This window comes from Jaculus jaculus, chromosome 14 (assembly GCF_020740685.1).
Source record: "Jaculus jaculus isolate mJacJac1 chromosome 14, mJacJac1.mat.Y.cur, whole genome shotgun sequence".
Lineage (NCBI taxonomy): Eukaryota > Metazoa > Chordata > Mammalia > Rodentia > Dipodidae > Jaculus > Jaculus jaculus.
The window spans coordinates 14,893,157-14,915,085 of record NC_059115.1 but is presented as its reverse complement, the minus strand read 5'-3'; the positions used below and the strand labels follow the sequence as shown (position 1 = coordinate 14,915,085).

At 46.0% G+C, this 21,929-nt stretch overlaps 1 protein-coding gene across 1 annotated transcript in view; it reads left to right on the top strand.

The window, feature by feature from the left end:
• The window catches only part of LOC101615521 (NACHT, LRR and PYD domains-containing protein 7), a 42,781-nt gene extending 21,124 nt beyond the window's left edge, over positions 1-21,657 (top strand). The window contains exons 4-10 of the mRNA XM_045133334.1: positions 2,938-4,510; positions 5,471-5,641; positions 7,523-7,690; positions 10,276-10,446; positions 11,129-11,299; positions 17,077-17,247; positions 21,519-21,657. Of these exons, the coding sequence (XP_044989269.1) occupies positions 2,938-4,510; positions 5,471-5,641; positions 7,523-7,690; positions 10,276-10,446; positions 11,129-11,299; positions 17,077-17,247; positions 21,519-21,657 (2,564 nt within the window). The remainder of the gene's footprint in view (positions 1-2,937; positions 4,511-5,470; positions 5,642-7,522; positions 7,691-10,275; positions 10,447-11,128; positions 11,300-17,076; positions 17,248-21,518) is intronic.
• Positions 21,658-21,929: the final 272 nt, after the last annotated feature.

Below are 21,929 nucleotides of genomic sequence, written 5' to 3'. Positions count from 1 at the left end.
TCAAAAAACAAATAAAATAAAATTTTAAAGAATAATATCAACCATACCTTGTTTCCCCCTATTATCCATCTTAGGTTTTATTGCCTGGGTCTCTGATAATGATAGATTAAAGGGGGAAAATATAGAAGTTTAGTAACATATGCTTCTTCCTTTCATGAGAGATACCCAGGGAATGAGTAATTGTCAAAGAGCTTTCTTAGAATTCTGACTTACACAGGATCTCCAACAAATAACAATATATTTTAGAAAGTGGGGAGATAAAAGGATATCAAGCCACAAAGGGTGACAACAATGGAAAGGGAAATAAATAAGAATGAGCAAAATTGGCCATGGAGGATTCCTCTGAGCTGTCTCCAGGCAAAGGCTGCCCTGTGATGTTTCACCTTCTCCCTGTAGAGGGTAGGACAGCTTTGTGAAGTATGCTTTGTTTTGAAGCAAACAAAAGGATGAAAGCTTTCCCTGTAGCTACTGATTTGCCAGTATTGGTCAACTTAATCCTTTTATTGAAGAAACAGATTTTGAGGGGTCAGATTCAAGTCTCCTGTAGCCCATGCATAGACCAGTCTTCATAGAGATGCATTTTCACTTATTACTGGGGTGGTTTGTGTGTAAAATGTCCCCCTTAGGCTCATGGGTTTGAATATTTAATCCTCAGTTGGTGACACTGTGGGATCTTCAGAAGGCAGAGCCTTGCTGGAGGAGGTGTGTCACTTGGGGATGGTCCTTGAGGTATTATAGCCCCGCTCCATATAACGTCCTCTCTATTTGTCTGTTTCCTGTTTGCCAATGTGACAATGTGATATCGACTTCCCACTTTGGCTTGCCATGCCTTTCCTGCCATGATGGACCCTTCTGCCCTCTGGAACTGTAAGTTGAATTAAACCCTTTTTCTTCCATAAGCAGCTGGTGGTGGTATGTGGGAGCTATGGAACATTCTAGACAAACAACACTGTGCTACTTATGTATTCAAGTGTGTGAGCAGCAACAATGAGCTAACACAGATACCATGGAGATTTATGTCCTGGTCTTCTGGCTCTTGTTCTTGTCCAGTAGGAAAGACAGAAGAAACTCTGCTGTAGTAAGTTACATTAAGGGGTTTTTTATAGTTTTTTTTTTTTTAATAGACAAGGTCTTTGTTATATAACTCAAGCTGGCTTGGAACAAGCTATATAGCCCAGGCTGGTCTTGCACTCACAATGCTCCTGCCTCAGCCTCTCAAATGCAGAGGTGACAGCTATTCTGCACCATGCCCAGCCTGCACTGGGCTCTGCCAGAACAAGTAAATGGCTCCATTAATGGCTCCCCAAAACAGAGGGGCTGGGCTCAGTAAGGGAGCGGGGTGCCCTGGTGTTACTGTGCAAACTACCCACTATAAGTGCACTTGGTGAGCCTGGCTCCATGGAGCCTCTGGCCAGCACACCAGTTTGAGCATCCAGCTCACTTTAGTCTGTGACTGGAGACATTGCAGGAACACATGGAGAAGGCATCACAACCCAAGGTAAGCTAAGAGAGCTTTAGAATATAAAAATTAACTTCGTATTGCTCATTCCTGGAATGAGATCGCTCTGGAGATCTCCCCACACACACCCCTTTCCTCACTTAAAAAAAAATTTTTTTTTTTTTTAAGGTAGGTTCTCACTGTAGTCCAGGCTGACCTGGAACTCACTCTGTAGTCCCAAGTTGGCCTTGAACTCACAATGATCCTCCTACCTCCGTCTCCTGAGTGTGCTGGGATTAAAGGTGTGTACCACCATGCCTAGCTTTTCAGTTTTTTTAATATACTTTATTTTTATTTATTTGACAAAGAGAGAATGGGCACACTAGGGCCTCCAGCCACTGCAAATGACCTCCAGACATGTGCGCCCCATTGTGCATCTGGTTTATGTGGGTCCTGGGGAATCAAACCTGGGTCCTTAGGCCTTGTAGGCAAAATGCCTTAACCATTAAGCCATCCCTCCCTCCAGCCCTCAATTTTTTTTAATTAGCATACAAAGTAATATGTCTCGAAACTGCCATAATGAAACCTGGCTTGTTTTTGTTAACCCTCCTCTCACCATTTCCCCCACCCCTCTTATTCCCTTGTGCCCTTAACCCCCTGTAGCCTTCCATGTTTCAAGATACAGGCACAAAGCCGGGCGTGGTGGCGCACGCCTTTAATCCCAGTGCTCGGGAGGCAGAGGTAGGAGGATCGCCATGAATTCAAGGCCACCTGAGAATTCAGAGTAAATTCCAGGTCAGCCTAGGCCAGAGTAAGACCCTACCTTGAAATAAAAAAAGATATAGGCATAGATGGACAAAATTTTTCTGAACAAATCTCTAAATAGACCTAAGAATTGACAACTGGAATTACTTGAAATTAAAAGGAAACTATTAGCAGAGCAGTGAAGACCAAATGGGAGGAAACCTTTGTATATTTGGGATATACAAAGAACTGGGAAGATTAAGCACTAAAAAGAAATCCACCAGCCAGTAAATGGGCTAGATGAGCAGACAGTTCTCAAAAAAAAAAAAAAAAATGCATGGCCAACAGATATTCTTAAAGTATTCTACACCCTTAGCCATAGAGAAATACAAATTAAAGCTAGGTTGAAAGCTGGGTTTGGTGGCGCACGCCTTTAATCCCAGCCCTCTGGAGGCAGAGGTAGAAGGATCACCGTGAGTTGGAGGCCACCCTGAGATGACCCAGTGAATTCCAGGTCAGCCTGGGTTAGAGTGCGACCCTACCTTAAAGTAAATAAATAAAACCTACTTTGAGGTTCCCACTCACTCCAGTAAGAGTGGGTGAAGGACTACAAATGCTGGGGGAATGGTGGGAGATACGGAGAAGTGGGAACCCTTGTTCTTCCTTTCCTTTTTTCCTTCCCTGTCGGACACAAGGTATTTATGGCACAATGCATAACCGACTGTTTTGTCCACCCCTACTTCCAACCACTAAAGGTGAAGAAGAGAAATACAGACGTGCATTGGAAAACAGACTTTATAATTTATGGAAGGACAACTTTTGGCCTGGAAACAGTGAAAATGTCCATGTTGTCACAGAAGGATACAAGGCTCTCCTCCCACTCTGTAACCCTAAGAAAACAAGAAGGCCAGCTGGTCACACACTGGTGTTACACGGCCCAGCCGGCTTTGGCAAAACCACACTGGCAAAGAAGTTAATGCTGGAATGGATGGAGGGCATCCAGGGCCAGGTGTTCCAGGGCATCTTCTACCTCAGGTGCCGAGAGCTCAATCACATGTCGCCCTGCACTTTTATGGAGCTGATCTCCAAGGGCCATCCCGAGTTGGAGAATGACATCCAGAAAATCTTGCAAACGGCGGAGGAAGTCCTGTTCGTGGTGGATGGTTTTGAGGAGCTGAGGGTCCCTGCAGGGGCGCTGATCCATGACATCTGTGGTGACTGGAGAATGCAAAAGCCAGTGCCCGTCCTCCTGAGTAGTTTGCTCAAGAGGAAGATGGTCCCGAAAGCCAAGCTCCTGGTGACCACCCGGCCCCAGGCCTTGCAGGAGCTCTTCATCTTGGTGGACCAGCCACTCCTCCTAGAGGTGGAGGGCTTCTCTGAGCAGGACAGGCACGCATACTTCCTGAAACACTTCGGAGATGAGAAGCGGGCACTGCGTGCTCTCGAGGCCGTGAAGGGCAATGCTGCCCTGTTCCGCATGGGCTCGGCTCCCGCCGTGTGCTGGGTGGCCTGCGCGTGTCTGGAGCTGCAGATGGAGAGGGAGGCCGACCTGGCTCTGACCTGTCAGACCTGCACCTCCCTGTTCCTACAGTTCCTCTGCAGCCAGGTGCCTTCTAGTGACTTCCGCAGCGAGCAACTCCGGACCTCCTTAGAGGCCATCTGTCTCCTGGCTGCCCAGGGCCTGTGGACACAGCTGCCCATATTCTGTATAGGAGATCTCTGGAGACTTGGTTTGAAGGAATCTGACCTTTATCCCTTCGTGCAGAAGCACATCCTCCAGAAAGATGGGAACTGCTTCTTCATCCACCTCAGCATCCAACAGCTGCTGGCTGCCATCTTCTACATTCTGAAGCCTGAGAAGGAAGATAGGGACAGGCCCAAGAGGGACATTGGTGATGTGAGGAGGCTGTTCTCCAGGGAAGAGAGAGTCAAGAACCCTAACCTGGTCCAGGTGGGGCTCTTCTTATCCGGTCTCTTGAATGAAAAGCTAGTCCAAGAGCTGGAGATGACTTTTGACTGCCAAACATCAAGGAGGGTGAAACGGGAACTATTGCAGTACAGGTCAGAGAACAATAAACCCTTCTTCTCCCTGACGGACCTGAGGGAGGTGTTCGCCTGTCTCTATGAATCTCAGGAGGAGGAGCTTGTGAGGGAAATCATGGCTCCCTTCGAGGAGATGACCCTGCAACTGAAAACCAGCGCGGACCTCATGTACTCCTCATTCTGCCTGAAGAGTTGTCCAGGCTTGCACAGGCTGTCCATACAGGTTGCCAAGGGGGTCTTCTTGGAAAACAATATGGCGATGGAGTCCAAAGCTCAGGATGACAGGTATGAATTCTGCTTTGTCCTAGTGGTTCTTAGTGGTTCTTCCATTCTTGGCTTCATCCTGTGCTCTACAGGGAAAAGGCCTTTAATCCCAGCACTTGGGGTAGAGGTAGGAGGATCACTGTGAGTTTGAGGCTACCCTAAGACTACAGAATGAAGTACAGGTCAGCATGGGCTACAGCAAGACCCTACCTGGGAGGGGGTGAAGGTTCATTTTTTTCACCCATTTGTCTGGGTTTTTTTTTTTTGAGGGGGGTCTTTTGATGATAACCATTTTGTCTAGAGTGAGAGAAAAATCTCAAAGTGGTCTGAATTTACATTTCCCAACAGATGAATAAATGATACATATAAACAATGGAATTTTATTTAGCCATAAAGAAAAATGAAGTCATGTCATTTGTGGGAAAGTAAATGGAATTAGAAATCACTAAGTAAAAGAAGTCGGGCTCAGAAAACCATGTCTTCTCGCATAGGCAGATCCTAGGGTTTAATTTTTATATGTGTGTGAGGGTAAGCCATGCAACTATAAAGGAGACCATGAGATGGGGAAGACTATATCTTAAGAGAAGAAAATAGGATAATAGAGGGCTGGAGGGATGGCTGAGTGGTTAAGGCACTTGCCTGCAAAGCCTAATGACCTGAGTTTGATTCCTCAGTCCCATATAAAGTCAGATGCACCTTGTGCATTGCAGCTGGAGGCCTTGGCATGCCTATTCTATTTGTCTCACTTCCCTCTCTTCTTGCAAATAAATAACAGTATTTTTTTAAAAGGATATTAGAATACATGTGTCAGGAAAACAGAAGGTGGGCTGTTGGGGAGAGAGAGGAGGGTGGATGGGAAATATGGTGTAGAGGAGGAAGACTAATAAGAATTGAGTGTGTATGGAAAATTCCATAACAAAACCCACGACTGAGTACTCTAACTGGAAAAGCTAATACAGTTTTGAACCCTCCTCTTTGAAGGCCCCAGAATGATCAGCGCCTGCTTTCTTTGTGGACAGACCTTTGCTCCGTGTTTGAGTCATGCAAAAAGCTAATCTTTCTGGACATCAGCCAGAGCTTTTTCAGCAGCTCATCACTTCAGATTCTTTGCGAAAACCTGACCTCTGCTCCGTGCCATTTGCAAAAAGTGGTGTAAGTATGAGCTGAAATCCCCTAGAGGCACAACCAGGTGCTCATGATTTCAATATGGAAGAAACTGTCAAATCCCTTTGCTAGACTCCAACCAGGTATCCAAGACAAAGGAATTAAGATGGTTCAACCCCTAAATTTGTCTAGAGGAGAATTCTATAAAGTTATTTTATGGCACAGTTTTTTTTGTTGTTGTTGTTGTTGTTTTGTTTTTTACAAGGTAGCGTCTCACTCTAGCCCAGGCTGATCTGGAATTCAGTATGTAGTCTCAGGGTGGCCTTGAACTCACAGCAATCTTTCTATCTCTGCCTCCCGAGTGCTGGGACTAAAGGCAGGAGCCACCACGCCCGGCTTACAGCACAGTTTGATGTTCATTTTGGCATCGGCCGCGCCCTGTGAGAACATCAAGCCCCTGGGGCAGTTTGTGTCCATCTCTGGCACCCACTGGGTGCTATGCAGAACACATTTCTCAAGTTCTTTGACTCTTGAGGCTGCATATTTTGTTGTTGGTGAGAGGGGTGTTGTCCGGTGCATTGGGGAATGCTGAGCTGTGTCCCTGAGCACCGTCCACCAGGCGCCAGCAGCACCCTGTCCCCCAGTCGTGACGAGTCATCTGGGGACTGCGGAGATAGCTGATTCAGTAAAGTGGAGTTTGAGTCCCAGAACCCATTAAAAAAAAAAAAAAAAAACTGGGCACAACAGTGCGCTTGTAATCACAGCACTGGGGAAAGAGGCAAGCAGAGCCTGGGGCTTACTGACCAGCCAGTCTAACCAAATGAATGGACTTCCAGGGATTACAGGCAACAAGCATGTGCTACCACATTCCAGCTTGTTTGTGGGGCTGGGGGCTGTGTTTTGTTTTTGTGGTATTATGGAATAAGGTCTCACATAGTCCAGGCTGGCCTCCAACTCACTAAGTATCTGAGCATGCATGGCATCGAGCTGCTGATCTTCTTGCCTCCACCTCCGGGTGCCGGGATGACAGGTGTACTCCATCATGCTGAAGAGGGTAGACTTTGCGTCCTCACGCAAAACTAGAATGGATAGCTTATTTCACATCACGTGATGATCTTCAGGTCAGTTCCTTTTCCTGTGCTGGTTAAGTGAAAAAAGCCAAACTAAGACAAACAGGTATCACTTATTTTCTTACAGATACAGATTATATATACACATATATATGTACATACATACGTACAAACACATACATATGCCATGAAAGTAGCAGAGAGACAATTTGGTGAAAGAAACCAAATAAAGGGACAAAAGAAGGTAATAATGAATGACTTTGGTCAAAATGTGATATATGTGAATGGATATATCTTTATGAAATCCATCACTATGCTATTAATACAAACTAGTAAAAGTATATTGTACTGGTATATTCTCATGACAAATGGGTCTATGTTCAATATAGACTATTTGAAGTATGAAAATGGCTTTTACTAATGTCAATTTTATATAAAGAATATCATGTAAAAATAGACTATGATATATTTGCAGAGAAAAATGAGATGTCTTACATTCAAAATCGGTATACTGCCTGATCATTTCTAGGATACAGGATTGTAGCCACTAAATCTTTCTTAAGCCTTTAAAAGTAAAATAAAATGTTGCTATGTAAAATGGTGGATATATTAATTAGCTTGATTGGGATAGTATTTCACGAAGTGTACATCTATCAAAATAACATTGTGTGATATACATATATATATATATATATACATATATATATATATATAACTTTATTTGCTAATACTTCAAAGAACAGAGGAAGGATTTATTTGTGAGGAAGGAGAACCCTATAACATTTTGTGTGTCTTTGTTTCTATTTATGTGCAGCAGGGTTGTAGAAACTCAAGTTCTCCCCTGTGCTCTGTTCCTTAGCCTCAGAAACATTTCTCCAGCTGATGCTTTCCAGAATCTCTGCCTGGCTTTTAGTGGCTGCGAGAGCCTAACACACCTGACCCTCCAAGATAGCAACAACCAGATCTGTGTGCTTCCTTCACTGTGTGAGGTGCTGAAGCACCCCAAATGCAACCTACAAAAATGCAGGTACAATCTCCACATCCCTAAAAGAAAATTCTCATTCTCATGGTATAGACCAAGCTCAGGACTTCCTGCAGCAAATCTGCCTGTTAAGGGGTAAAAAAGATCTTTTATTAAGTTTTATTTTTAAATATTTTGTTCTTATTTGAGAGAGAAAATGGGCATGCCAGGGCCTTTAGCCGCTGCAAGTGAACTCCAGACACATGCACCACCTTGTACATCTAGCTTTACGTGGGTGCTGGGGAACCAAACCTGGGTCCTTGGGATTTGTAGGCAAGTGCCTCAAGCGCTGAGCCATCTCTCTAGCACCTTAAATTTTATTTTTTAAATATTTAATAGAGAACAAGCACACAAGTGCCTCCTGCTGCTGCAAATGAACTCCGGATGCATGTGCCCCTCTGCACACCTAGCTTTCCATGCGCACTGGGGAATCAAACCCAGGCCATCAGACTTTGAAAGCAAGCACCTTTAACCATTGAGCAATGTCTCTAGCCCAAGATTTCTTATTCCTTAACAAAAAATTTGCCACCACTCTGGACACATGAGCCACAGTAGAACATACATGGGCATCTGTCATTGCCTTCCCTGAGCTCTGAACAACTACACATGTACAAAGAAACTTCTAGAGTCTGCATACTGTCCCCTGTCATGTCATTTCCTCATGGTTCATATTCCTCCATGATTAAGAGCACCAGACAAGGACCCCACATAGCAAACAAGGGCCCTTCTTGGCTTTCCCTGGGTTGACAGTAGTCTCAGAGTGGCCTTGAACTCACAGCAATCCTCCTACCTCTGCCTCCCTAGTGCTGGGATTAAAAGCATGTACCACCATGCCTGGGCTTAAGGTTATGTTTTTGTTAGAGCTCAGAAAAGTGGAGAGATTTCGTAATAAATCAACTCTCATAAATTTCATTTGCAGCGAGTGGTTAATAATGCCCAAAATGGAAGAAGATTCCATATAAACTCAATTTATGTGTTTTGGGAAACAGTTGTCACTAAATGTTCTAAAGCTCCCATTTATTTGGTTCCATTTGTGACTTCAGCCCCAACATGAAACGGGCTGGGGGGGATGGGAAACCAAAGCCTGGTATAATGGCACACACCTGCGATCACAACACTGGAGAGACTGAGTCAGGAAGATTGCAAGTTTGAGATCAACTTGAGTTCTACAGTGAAATTCTGTCTCAAAAAAAAAAAAAAAAAATCAGAGGACAAGGGGATGTAGAAGGTGAAGCTAGGCAACTTGACTGCATTTTCACTCACCAAATGGAAAAACCATGACTTAAAAGAAAATCTGGCCATGTATGCTGACACACGCCTCTAACCTCAGCACTAAGGAGGCTGAGGTAGGAGGATTGCTGTGAGTTCAAGGCCAATCTGAGCCTAATTCCAGGTCAACTTGCGCTAGAGCAAGACCCTACCTTGAAAACGAAAAAATCTGGAGCTGGACCGGTGCATTGGCTCAGTTGGTAAAATACTCTCTAGCATGCTCAGAGCCCCAAGTTTGAACCCTGGCAGCGCCTAAATTGAGAATGGAGGTGCGTACTTGTGATCCCAGCATTCAGAAGGGGAGGCCGGAGGGTCAGAAGTTCAAGGTCATTCTGGCTACTTAGCAAGTCTGAGGCCAGCCTACGCTGCATGAGACTGTTTCAAAAATAAATTTAAAGCCAGACATGCACATCTTTAATCTCAGCACTTGGGAGGCAGAGGTAGGAGGATCGCCATGAGTTCAAGGCCACCCTGAGATTGAGTTAATTCCAGGTCAGCCTGGGCTAGAGCAAGACCCTAACTCAAAAAAAAAAAGAAAGAAAAAAGAAAAATTAAAAATAACAAAGAAGGGCTGGAGAGATGGCTTAGTGGTTAAGCGCTTGCCTGTGAAGCCTAAGGACCCGGGTTCGAGGCTCAATTCCCCAGGTCCCACGTTAGCCAGATGCACAAGGGGGCAAATGCATCTAGAGTTCATTTGCAGTGGCTGGAAGCCCTGGTGCACCCATTCTCTCTCACTCCTTCCCTCCCTCCCTCTACCTCTTTCTATCGTTTTCAAATAAATAAACATTAAGAAAAAAACAAAGAAATCTAACTCCAAAGGCCATGAAGATATAGGTAATGATTGAATGAAAAAGTCCTATTTTACCTAAAAGTATCCATGAATAAAGTGTGGGTACATTGTTCCATGACATACAATTTGATTGGATTTCTGCATAAATGGTTCTGAATCTGTGGTCCCTGGGCTCAGTAGCCACCACATTACCTGGGAACTTGTTAGCATGCTAATTCTTGGATCCTACCCCAGATCTTCTGAGTCAAATTCTGGGGCCATATTCCCAGAAACTGATTTACATATGACTTCCTGTTGGACACGGAACCCCTTTCAAACAGATCGCTGGACTCTGCACCTCACTTGGAGTCAGAATGATGTCAGGTCTGTGTCCCTAGTTGGTTCCTACAGGGTGCTGATGCTGCTGGTCCCGGGGCAGATGCCACCACTACCACTGCCTTCAATGATTTGGGCCACAGTGGGTGATGTAGACCAGAGATAATTCTGTGGTCTTTGGAACCTCAGCTAAGACTGGTCCTCATTTGTCCCATAGGCTGGGATCTTGTTCTGCCACCACTCAACAATGGGATGATTTCTTCCTGACCTTGCAACTCAACCAGTCCCTGGTGTGCCTGGGCCTGGAAGACAGCAAGCTGACGGATGAGGGTGCCAAAAAGTTGTGCAACACTTTGAAGGACCCACAGTGCTTCCTGCAGAGGCTGTTGTAAGTATCTCCTCTCTTCTCCGCTGTGGAACATCTGTTCGAGTCTGAGGCCATAGAGAGGGACGTATGTGACCCCAGACATTCTAGGCACCCACGTGGGTTCACACGGATGCAGACACCTGCTTTGAGTTGTCTCTGGCAGGTGGCCCATGCGTCTGGCTCGCGCCATTCTTTTATTCTTTAATTGAGAACTTTGATATGTGAACATGCAGTCATCTGATCACATTCTCATTCCATTATATCCCATTATCCTCTTTGTCCTCTCTTGCTCCATCTCCTCTGAAGGACTTCCACTTTCAAGGTAATCCTTCCTCTGTTCTGTTGTCTCATTCCTTTTATCTTCCTCTGTCCTCCATGTCAAAATGTTGATGAGTTCAGAACATGCTGTTCTTGGGGTGATCTGTAACCACTATGGGGTCATGAGTGCAGCAGCTGGTTTATGTAAGGACAGAGCCCCAAAGCTCTGTCCACACTCCATAGCACTTACACTCCTTCTGTCCCCCGCCCCCCACCTTCCACAGTGTTCTCTGTTGCTCCCCTCAATCTTGTTCCCTCATGCAGTCACAATCATGAGAGGCAGAGTGGGGGGGGGATCAACAAGGGCTTCAGGAGACTGGGGAGAAGGCTGAGCAGCGGAAATATGCCCGCCACGTAGCCAGCCACCTGTGGGAATCTTTTGCAGGTTGGAGAACTGCCACCTTACCCAAGCCTTCTGCAAGGAGCTGTCTAACACACTGATGGCCAACCAGACACTGACACACCTGAGCTTGGCCAAGAACAGCCTTGGAGATGGTGGGGTGAAAGACCTGTGTGGGGGCTTGTGCCACCCCGAGTGTAAACTACAGACTCTGGTGTAAGTCCCTCCCTGCGGGCTGCCTGCGCATGCGTGAATGTGCACATGTGCGTGCATGTGGATATTCAAGTAGGACATGTATGAAAGTCTTTTATGATTCCTCTAAATATCTGAAGTATGATGCTAATGACTATGTAATGCCTATAGCCTGCGAGGACTGAGAGACGGTGATGGGATATAAGAGTTGGCATCTGGGTCCGTTGCAGAAGAGGTGATGGAAAGAATGTAAGAGTCAAAGGAAGGGTAGGACTGCTTACAATGAAATCTTCAGACATAAGCTGGCCTTGATATCTATGACCTCGCAGGGCCTGGCACTACTTTCAGCAGACCCTTAGAGTAAGAGGAAAAGACGATGACATCAAAATAAGAGACTAGGGCTGGAGAGATGGCTTAGGCTTCACAGGCAAGCGCTTGCCTGTGAACCGCTAAGGACCCCGGTTCGAGGCTCGGTTCCCCAGGTCCCACGTTAGCCAGATGCACAAGGGGGCGCACGTGTCTGGAGTTCGTTTGCAGTGGCTGGAGGCCCTGGTGCGCCCATTCTCTCTCTCTCCCCCTATCTGGCTTTCTCTCTGTGTCTGTCGCTCTCAAATAAATAAATAAAAATTTAAAAAAAAAATAAAAAAAAAAATAAGAGACTAATTGAGAGGGGAAGGGGATATGATAGAGAGTGGATTTGTGAAGGGGAAAGTAAGGAGGGGAGGGAATTATCATGACTTGTTGTCCATAATTATCAAGAAAAAAGTTCATGAAAAAGAGTTGGCTGGGGTGTAGCTCAGGGCTTTGCCTCATATTAGTGTGGGCAAGGCCCTGGGCTTAATACCCTCAGTATCCCCAAATAGAAATAAATGGTATGAATATTTCTATAGCTGGGATTAGGAAGGTGGCTCAGTTGCTAAAGTGCTTGCCACACAAGCATGAAGACCTGAGTTCAAATCCCCACCCAGCACCCACGTAAAAGTCAGGCATGGCGGTACATGCCCGCCCCTGGGGCAGTGGAGACAGGAGGACCCCTAGCACGTGCTGGACATCAGTGGGCTTCAGGTTCAGTAAGGGACCCTGGTCTGAAATTAAAATGGAGAGCAACTGAAAACATCTGTTTAAAGTCAACTTAAAAATACATATACAGTTGGGCTGGAGAGATGGCTTAATGGTTAAGCGCTTGCCTGTGAAGCCTAAGGACCCCGGTTCGAGGCTCGGTTCCCCAGGTCCCACATTACCCAGATGCACAAGGGGGCGCACGCGTCTGGAGTTCGTTTGCAGAGGCTGGAAGCCCTGGCGCGCCCATTCTCTCTCTCCCTCTATCTGTCTTTCTCTCTGTGTCTGTCACTCTCAAATAAATAAATAAAAAAAAAAAAAAAAAATACATATACAGAGTTTAGGAGGTGTGGCTGGTTTTCCAGATCTGACTTCTTTGGAGCAAGGGAGACATTGATAAAGGGCTTCATGTAACCCAGGGCTGGCCTTGAACTCCCTATATCGCTGATGATGACCTTGAACTTCTGATCTTCCCTGACTCTACTTCCTGAGTGCTAGGATTACAAATCACCTGCCACCATACTTGGCCTGACTCCTTTGAATCCTGTATTCTAAGAACAAGGCAGCATAAAGTGCGGACAGTTGAATATTGTGCTGGCAGTGAAAATTGTTCACAAACTCAATGTGGTCCTGTTGGGCACACTAGAACCATGGGATACATTTTAGGAAGAAAGGGGGCTGCACGGATTGTTTCTGTCTGCAGATTCTAGTTGGTGTTGACCTCTGGGCTGCTATAGTCACCTTCAACATTTAGACGCCGTCACCTGTAAGTGGGGCTCACTGATGTAACGTGTACTCAGTCATCCAGCCTCAGCCTCCCCAGTGCTGTGGTTACAGGTGTGCACCACCGTGCTTGGCTTGCCAATTGAATATTTTTTTAATTTTTTTGTTCATTTTTATTTATTTGAGAGTAACAGAGAGAAAGAGGCAGAGAGAGAGAGAGAATGGGCGCGCCAGGGCCTCCAGCCTCTGCAAACGAACTCCAGACGCGTGCGCCCCCTTGTGCATCTGGCTAATGTGGGTCCTGGGGAACGGAGCCTCGAACCGGGGTCCTTAGGCTTCACAGGCAAGCGCTTAACCACTAAGCCATCTCTCCAGCCCCAGTTGAATATTTTAAGAGGAAAAATTGTATTTTGGCCTCTACAATGCAAGCTGGCATGATAGTCATAGTGTCAGCCTCTACTTTGTAATAGAGATGCTCAGAGCTTTGAAAATCCTAGAACCCAGCCACACCCTGGTAGTATTGTAGTGCCCTAGTTTTAAGTTTATTAGCACACAAAGAATTAGGTTTCGTTGTGGTGCTTTCAAACAATTTATTTCCCTTGCTCCCTCTTGCTCTTCCCTATCCTCCCCTGCAAACATAATCTCCTCTCTGCTTTCATGTTTTCATGTTTCCTTTTGTCCAGCTCGCTCTGCTCATTGTCACCTCTTGTTCCCCTCTCGTGGCCTCTGCTCTTAAATCAAAGCCTTACCCAGTCTCGCATCTCCTTGTTTACACACATACAGACATTAAAAGGTCAGATGAGGGCTGAAGAGATGGCTTAGTGGTTAAGACGCTTGCCTGCAAAGCCTAAAACCCAGGGCTCATTTCCCCAGTACCCACATAAAGCCAGAAGCACAAAGGGGCGCATGCGTCGGGAGCTTGTTTGCAGTGGCTGGGAGCCCTAGCACACCCATTCTGTCTCTCTTCTCTATATCTTTCCCTGCTTGTAAATTTTTAGAAAAATTGAACGTTCAGATGTACATATGAGAGACAGCATGCAATTTTTGCCTTTCTGGGCTCCTGTTACCTTACATAGTATACATCTTTCCAATTCATATGCACTCCCATTATCTGCTCTTATCCCACTTCCACTAAAACTGTTCTGCTTTCCCACAAATTCTCTGCCTGTTTTCGTCTTTTTCAAAAAAATATTTTATTTTTATTTGAGAGAGAAAGGAGGGAGAGAGAGAGAGAGAAGGAAAATGGGCACGCCAGGGCTTCCAACCACTGCAAACAAACTCCAAGGGGGCTTGTGCCCCCTTGTGCATCTGGCTGACGTGGGTGCTGGGGAATCGAACCTCAATCCTTTGGCTTTGCAGGCAAATGCCTTAACTGCTAAGCCAGCCCTCCAGCTCCCACTGGTCTTTAGTCAAGAATGGTTATAGGGCTGGAGGGATGGCTTGGCGATTAAGGCATTTCCCTGCAAAGCTAAAGGACCCAGGTTTGGTGTGAGCCACTATGCCTGGTTTAACGCAGCACACTGGAGATCCCCCCCCAGGGCTGTGTGCGTTCTAAGCAGGTGCTATGCCAGCTGAGCTGCAGCCCCAGCCCCAAGCACCAGGATTGTTTCATTTTAGAGTGTGTGTGTATGTTATGAGATATGTATGTGGGAGAGGGAATGTGGAACCAGAAATTGATATTAGGCCATGCTTCTTTTTGAGTTATTTTTTTATGTAATGGCTTGTCTTTGTGTGTTCATGTGCCCAAGCCTCTTGCCTCTGTAAACAAACACCAGACACTTGCACTACTTTTTTTTTTTTAATGTAGGCTTATGTGGGCAATTGGAGAGTTGAACCTGGGCTGGCAGGCAGGCAGGCTTTGCAAGCAAACACCTTTAACCACTGAGCAATCTTCCCAACCCCGTAGGCCATGCTTTTAGATAGGGGCTGAAGATCCAAACCCAGGTCCCCAAGCTTGTGCAGTATGAGGATCTTGTCCCACAGAGACATGTCCCCATTCCCAAAATTGGAACTTTTTTGTTTGTTTGTTTTCAAAGTAGGGCCTCGCAGTAGCCCAGGTTGACCAGGAACTCCCTTTGTAGTCTCAGGGTGGTCTTGAACTCATGGAAATCCTCTTACCTCTGCCTCCTGAGTGCTGGGATTAAAGGCGTGCACCACCACGCCTGGCTAGAATCGGTACCTTTGAGGCTCCATCTTAACTTCACTTGCACTGCTGTGGATGTACGTGAACAGTCATCAGAATCACAGGGAGGGAGGGGCCAGTGGCTGCTGTGATTTGAGGTACTTAACCTGCTTCCCGGAGACTGGTGGTATCAATGGTGATAAGCAGCTCTCTAGAACATGAGGGTGTTACTCCCAGTGGTTAGTGCTTACGTAGCACGGGTGACGCCCTAAACTCTACCAGACTTGACTGCGAATGAACTCCAAATGCATGTGCCACTTTGTGCATCTAGCTTTATGTGGGTGCTGGGGAATCAAACTCGGGCCATCAGGCTTTACAAGCAAGCATCTTAACCACTGAGCTCTCTCTCCAGCCCTTTATGTATTTTTTTATTAGCATGCAAAGCATTAGGTTTTGCTTTGGCATTTTTTTCAAACACAATTTGCCTCTGTCATTTTCTTTCCTCTCTTCTCCCTCCCCCCCAAACCTTTCTTCTTCCCATTTAATCCTCATCCTACTTGCCTCGGTTTGGGAATTTTGTGTGGTGGTTTCTTTAACATTTTATTTATTTACTAGCAAGCAAGAGAAAGGAGGAGAGATAGAACATGGGCACACCAGGGTCTCCAGCTGCTGCAGAGCAACTCCAGACACATATACCACCTTGTACATCTGGGTTATGGGGGTCCTAGGGAATCAAACCTGAGTCCTTTGCCTTTGCAGAGAAGTACCTTAACTGCTAAGCCATCTCTCCAGCCCTGGTTGGTTGGGTTTTTTTGTTTTGTTTTGTTTTGTTTTTTGTTTTGTTTTTTGAACCACCGAGTTAAATTATGGTTTCGTCCATGATTAGGGGTTGAAGAATGACTGTCACTGGAGAATGGGCAACCGTCCAGTGACCACACCACTCCCATGACACCCTCCCAACAGTCACTGGTTAGCTGTTGTCACCATACAGTCCCCCCATCGACCCTTCTTTTTCACTGGTGGGTAAGATAAGTCAAAGAGTGAGGGCAGCACCTCATGGAAGACCAAGACATTAAACTGAAATGAAGGAAATCCACGGTTGTCAGACATTGGTCATGTTGGAGGACTCAAGTTCTGACTCTGGGAGGTGTGGGGATCCCATGAACCCCTCTATCATCCATGATGAAATATTGACAGGCATATTCTTGTGCAGGGAACAACATCTGATAGGAATTTTAAGATGTAGCTGGGTATGGTGGCACACGCCTTAATCCCAGCACTCGGGAGGCAGAGGTAGGAGGGAGTGCTGTGAGTTTGAGGCCACCCTGAGACGACACTGTGAATTCCAGGTCAGCCTGGACTAGAGAGAGAGCCTGCCTCAAAAAAAGAGAGGGGCTCGATTGCTCAGTGGTTAAGCCACTTGCCTGACAAACCTGGTTCAATTTCCCAGGGCCTAAGTAAAGCCAGATCCACAAAGTGATGCACGCGTCTGCAGTTTGTTTGCAGTGGCTAGACACCCTGGTGTACCCACTTTCTCATCCATATTCTCTCTCTCCTTTCCAATAAGTAAAATATTTTTTTTAAAAAGCAGTATAACAGCTGGGTGCCTTTAATTCCAGCACTCAGGAGGCAGAGGTAGGAGGATCACCATGAGTTCGAGGCCACCCTGAGACTACATAGTGAATTCCAGGTCAGCCTGAGCCAAACTGAGACCCTACCTCAAAAAAGGAAAAAAAAAAACAAAAAAACAGTACCGTGTAACTGCCTTGTCCTATCCTAAGCAGAGACCCGCCACTCTACCCGGAGTCCCAGCACCTCAGCGTGTGCCTGGAACAGGGCACAGTGTCCATCGCATTGGTGAAACTGATATGCTGATAATTTCTGGTTTTCCTCCCAGGCTGCAGAGGTGCTCCATCACTGCCATCAGCTGCAGAGACCTCTCTGTGGCCCTCAGGTGCAACCAGACCCTGACCACTCTGGACCTGAGTCAGAACTGCTTGGGATTCGATGGAATAAAGACACTGTGTGAAGGTCTGAGAGATGGAACCTCTTCTCGCCAGACACTGAGGTACAAACCTGCTATGACTTTATTTGCTTGCATATGTATGTGTGTGTGCATGTTCATATGTGTGTGAAGACACTTGTGTGCAGGTACACGTGCATGTGTGTGCACGTATGTGGAAGTCAGAGCAGTGTCAGATATCTTCCTTTAAAATTTAAAAATTTTATTTACTTGAGAGAGAAAATGGGTGTGCCAGGGCATCCAACCACTGCAAACAAACTCCAGACACCTGCACTACCTTGTACATCCAGTTTACATGGGTCCTGGGGAATGGCACCTGGGTCCTTAGGCTTTGTATGCAACCGCCTTCACTGCCTAAGCCATCTTTCCAGCCTTTAATATTTTTTAATTTTACTTATTAGCAAGCAGAGAGAGACAGAGAAAGAATGGGCATGCCAGGGCCTCCAACCACTGCAAACGAACTCCAGATGGATGTGTCAGCTTGCACATCTGGCTTACATGGGTACTGGAAAATTGACCTGGGTCCTTTGCCTTCACTGGCAAATGCCTTAGTGGCTAAGCCATTTCTCCAGCTCTTTAAAATTTTTTAAAGATTTTACTTATTTAAGTGAGCAAAAGAAAGGGGAAGATAGAGAATGAATGGGCATGCCAGGGCTTCTAGCTACTGCAAATGAGCTCCAGATGGATGTGCCACCTTGCACATCTGGCTTATGTGGGTACTGGAGAATCGAACCTGGGTCCTTAGGCTTTGCAGGCATGTACCTTAACCACTAAGTCATCCCTCCAACCCTATCTTACTTTTTGAAACAGAGACTGCCCATCCAACAAGACCTGGGGATTCTCTGGTCTCTGCCTCCCCAGCAGTGGGATTACAGGTGCATGCCCCTAGGCCTAACTTTACTTTTGTTTGTATTTTTTGAGATAGGCTCTCATCTAGTCCAGGCTGACCTGACACTCACTCTGTAGTCCTAGACTGACCTCACACTCAGTGATCCTCCTGCCTTTGTCTCCTGAGTGCTGGGATTAAAGGTGTGTGCGCCATGCAGGCAATGCCTGACTTTGACATGTGTTCTGGGAATCTGAAGTCAGGAATTCATGTTTCTGTAATAAGTACTTTACACACTGAGCCATCTCCCCGGCCCCTGACTCTGCTCCTTCATGCTACTTCCTCCATGGGGATTTTGGTGAGCATAAGACACACAGAGCACAGGAATTTGCTGTAGGCACCTTTCACCATCACTGTTCAGCTCCATCCATTGGCCTTTGGCCACCATATAAACCTCCCATCAATCCTTCTCTTGTACTGGTGGTAAAACAAGTCAAAGGATGAGACCAGCCCTTCATGGGAAACCAAGAACTGAGCAGACACGAGGGAGAGTCGTGGTTTTCAGACACTTGTCTTGTTGAGAAAAATCAAACTGCACTTCTCATAGGATGCTTCTAGCAAGACTGCTTGGCACTGGGTATGGAGGCTCACACGTGTAACCCAGCACCTGGGAGGCTGAGGCGGGATTACCATCCAGGGCCGCCGGAGCTACAGACAGGGTAGCTTCACAGCTCGGCGGGAGAGCGCTTGTGTAGCAAGTGTGACGAAAAGGAGAGAACTGGGCTGGAGAGATGGCTTAGCGGTTAAGCACTTGCCTGTGAAGCCTAAGGACCCCGGTTCGAGGCTCGGTTCCCCAGGTCCCACGTTAGCCAGATGCACAAGGGGGCGCACGTGTCTGGAGTTCGTTTGCAGAGGCTGGAAGCCCTGGCGCGCCCATTCTCTCTCTCTTCCTCTGTCTTTCTCCCTGTGTCTGTCGCTGTCAAATAAATAAATAAAAAATTTAAAAAAAAAAAAAAAGAAAAGGAGAGAACTAATGTTGGTATGCGCCTTGGAAGTACATTCCTGGCAAACCCATCACTGCTTGGCTGTCTTCTTACTCGCTCATCAGAGCAAGTTGTCAGTGGGTACTATTGTTTTTTACCATGGAAACAAAGACCCCTCCCTAGGATTTCAGAAACTCTCAGATGCAACACTTGTGGTTTGATATCTAGAAGAAACATAGAGTGATGTTTACTCAATACAAACTGTAGCCCCGAGTTCCCTTGTGAGTCAAAAAGAGAATTACTTGCATAGTAAAGTTTTGTTTTCTGCTTTCCTACGTCTTTTCGTGTGAGGTGGCCCTCCTGTGTTAATGTCAGTGAGTGAGTCACAGTCTAAGGGTCTCACAGTGACAGTAGGGGACTCTTTCTTTGGGCCAGCGAGACATTCTTTCCTGAGCTTACACATTTCAGAATGACTTACTAAAGCTGTGAGCTGTTTCCTGCATCCGATTTCTACAAAGACACAGTTCTGAGCCTTGCCCTTCAAGAATTTGGTCTTAGGACATTGTGGCTGGTTAGCTTAGCTCCCCCAACCCCACCCCCCAAAAAACTTGGTAAGTTCCAGGGATGGCTAGCTTGGCTCCCATTCAGAACTTTAAAATGACCCCAGTTTGGGTCTTTAGGTGGGATTTGGCCCCTCCTGTCTTCTTATGGGCAGGAGCTCTTCATACTATCTCGTTTTTCCTTCTCTTATGCTAATAACATCTCTCTCACCTTTAAAAAGAAAAGAATTTGGTCCTCAAACAAAAATGTAACTTGGTCTTTAGTTCGCAGCCCCAACTTTGCATTCGGGTGTCTTCTGACATGGTCCTTCACGCCTGTTATTTGTTATACCTTCCACAACATTGGGCAGACACCAGTCTAGCTGTAGGAAGAGCTGTTTTTCTTCCACCAAAAACTAACCTCCAATGATCGTAAGTAAATACAATTACATTTGGCCTGGAAGCATTAGCCTTAAACCACTTTGAAGCTCATTGGCTCTAATTTTATACAAAATTACTCCACTTGCCAGCAGTTGCACAAATGTTATGAGTCTCAAAAGTAATAAAACAAAAACCAAGAAGCAGATTATAAATGGGGATGAAGAGCTAACAAAAGCCCTGGAGAGAATGCTCAGCAGTTAAGAAAACTTAAGCATGAAGGCCTCTTGGGCCAAAGATTTGACATACAGTGAGAGATGACTTAGTAGTTAAGGTACTTGCCTGTGAGGCCTACGGACCCAGGTTCGATTCCCCTGTACCTGTAAGCCAGATGCACAAGGTGGCACATGCATCTGGAGTTCACTTGCAGTGGCCTAGAGGCTCTGGCATGTCCATTCTCTCTACCTCTCCCCTCTCCTTCCCCCTCCCTCTTTCTGTTGCAAATAATAAAAATAAAATATTGTAAGAGCTGGACATAGTTATACACGTGTCACTCCAGCCCACCAGAGGTGGAGATGAGAGGATTGCTGGGATTCATCACTAGACAGCAGCTCCAGGCTGAGAGGAACACTGTCTCTGGGAAATAATGGATGAGCACCAAGACACACATCGTTCTCTGGCCTCCACACACATGTATGTAGGGTGCACACATCTGTATACATGTGTGCATACATGGCATACACACATGCACAGAAAGAAAAGCTAATAGCCAGGCACGGTAGCACTGAATCTCCAGCACTTGGGAGACTGCGGCAAGAGGATCTTGAGTTTGTGGCCAACCTGGGCTAGACAGTATCAAGTTTGAGGCTAGCCTGAGTGAGACCATGACTCAAAAAAAGGGCTCAGGGGCTGGAGAGATGGCTTAGCCATTAAGCTCTTGCCTGTGAAGCCTAAGGAGCCTGGTTCAAGGCTCAACTTCCCCAGTACCATATAAGCCAGATGCACATAGGTGGCACATGCATCTGGAGTTCATTTGCAGTGGCTGGAGGCCATAGTGTACCCATTCTTTCTCTCTCTCTGCTTCTTCCTGTCTCTCTCAAATACATAAATAAAATATACTTATTTATTTTTATATATTTGAGAAAAAGAGGCAGGTAGAGACATAGAGAATGGGTGTGCCAGGTCCTCCAGCCACTGCAAACCAACCCCAGATGCATGTGCCCCCTTGTACATCTGGCTTATGTGGGTTCTGGGGAATCTAACCAAGGTCCTTTGGCTTTTCAGACAAGCACCTTAACCATTAAGCCAACTCTCCAGTCCCTAAAATACTTTTTAAAAACTTTATCACAAGTCAGTTCTATCTCTTTCTACCATGTCAGCCCCCACAGCCACCCAGTGGCTTGGTGTCATTGTAGAGTGAACTGAATGTCATCTTTTTTCCCCTACTAAATCAACATGCAACTTTACTTTGCAGCATAGAATCAAGAACAGTGGCCCATGAGACCTTCCAGACATGTGGGAATTTGTAATGAAGATATATTTAAAGCAACAAAAAAACCATTTTTCTCTCCCTCCCCTATTGTTACCTAGGTTGAAAATAAGCGATGTTAATGCTGAAATGCAGAAGTTTCTGGAAGAGGTTGAAAAGAGCAATCCGAAACTGGACATTCGCAGTGACCATGGTGATCCCAAGAGCAAAAGTCTATCTTCTCGTGATTTCTTCTTCTGAACCCCACCGGAATCATTCTGCCTGGAGGAAGAAAAGGGAGGGAGCTCTCTCTGATCTGTTGGTTGCTAGGCTACGTGTTATTTTATCCTTGATGTCACGTTTGTACGAGTAATGCATGCACAAGTCACTTAACCCTGTTATGTGTAATATGTCTGCATCACAAGCACATTGAGAGAAATAAAAGTGAAAGCATTCATAGAGAGATCCGTGTTGACTAATGGGTTCCCAAAAATAACCCTGAATGAAAGGATCACGGGGGGGGCGGGGGGAGC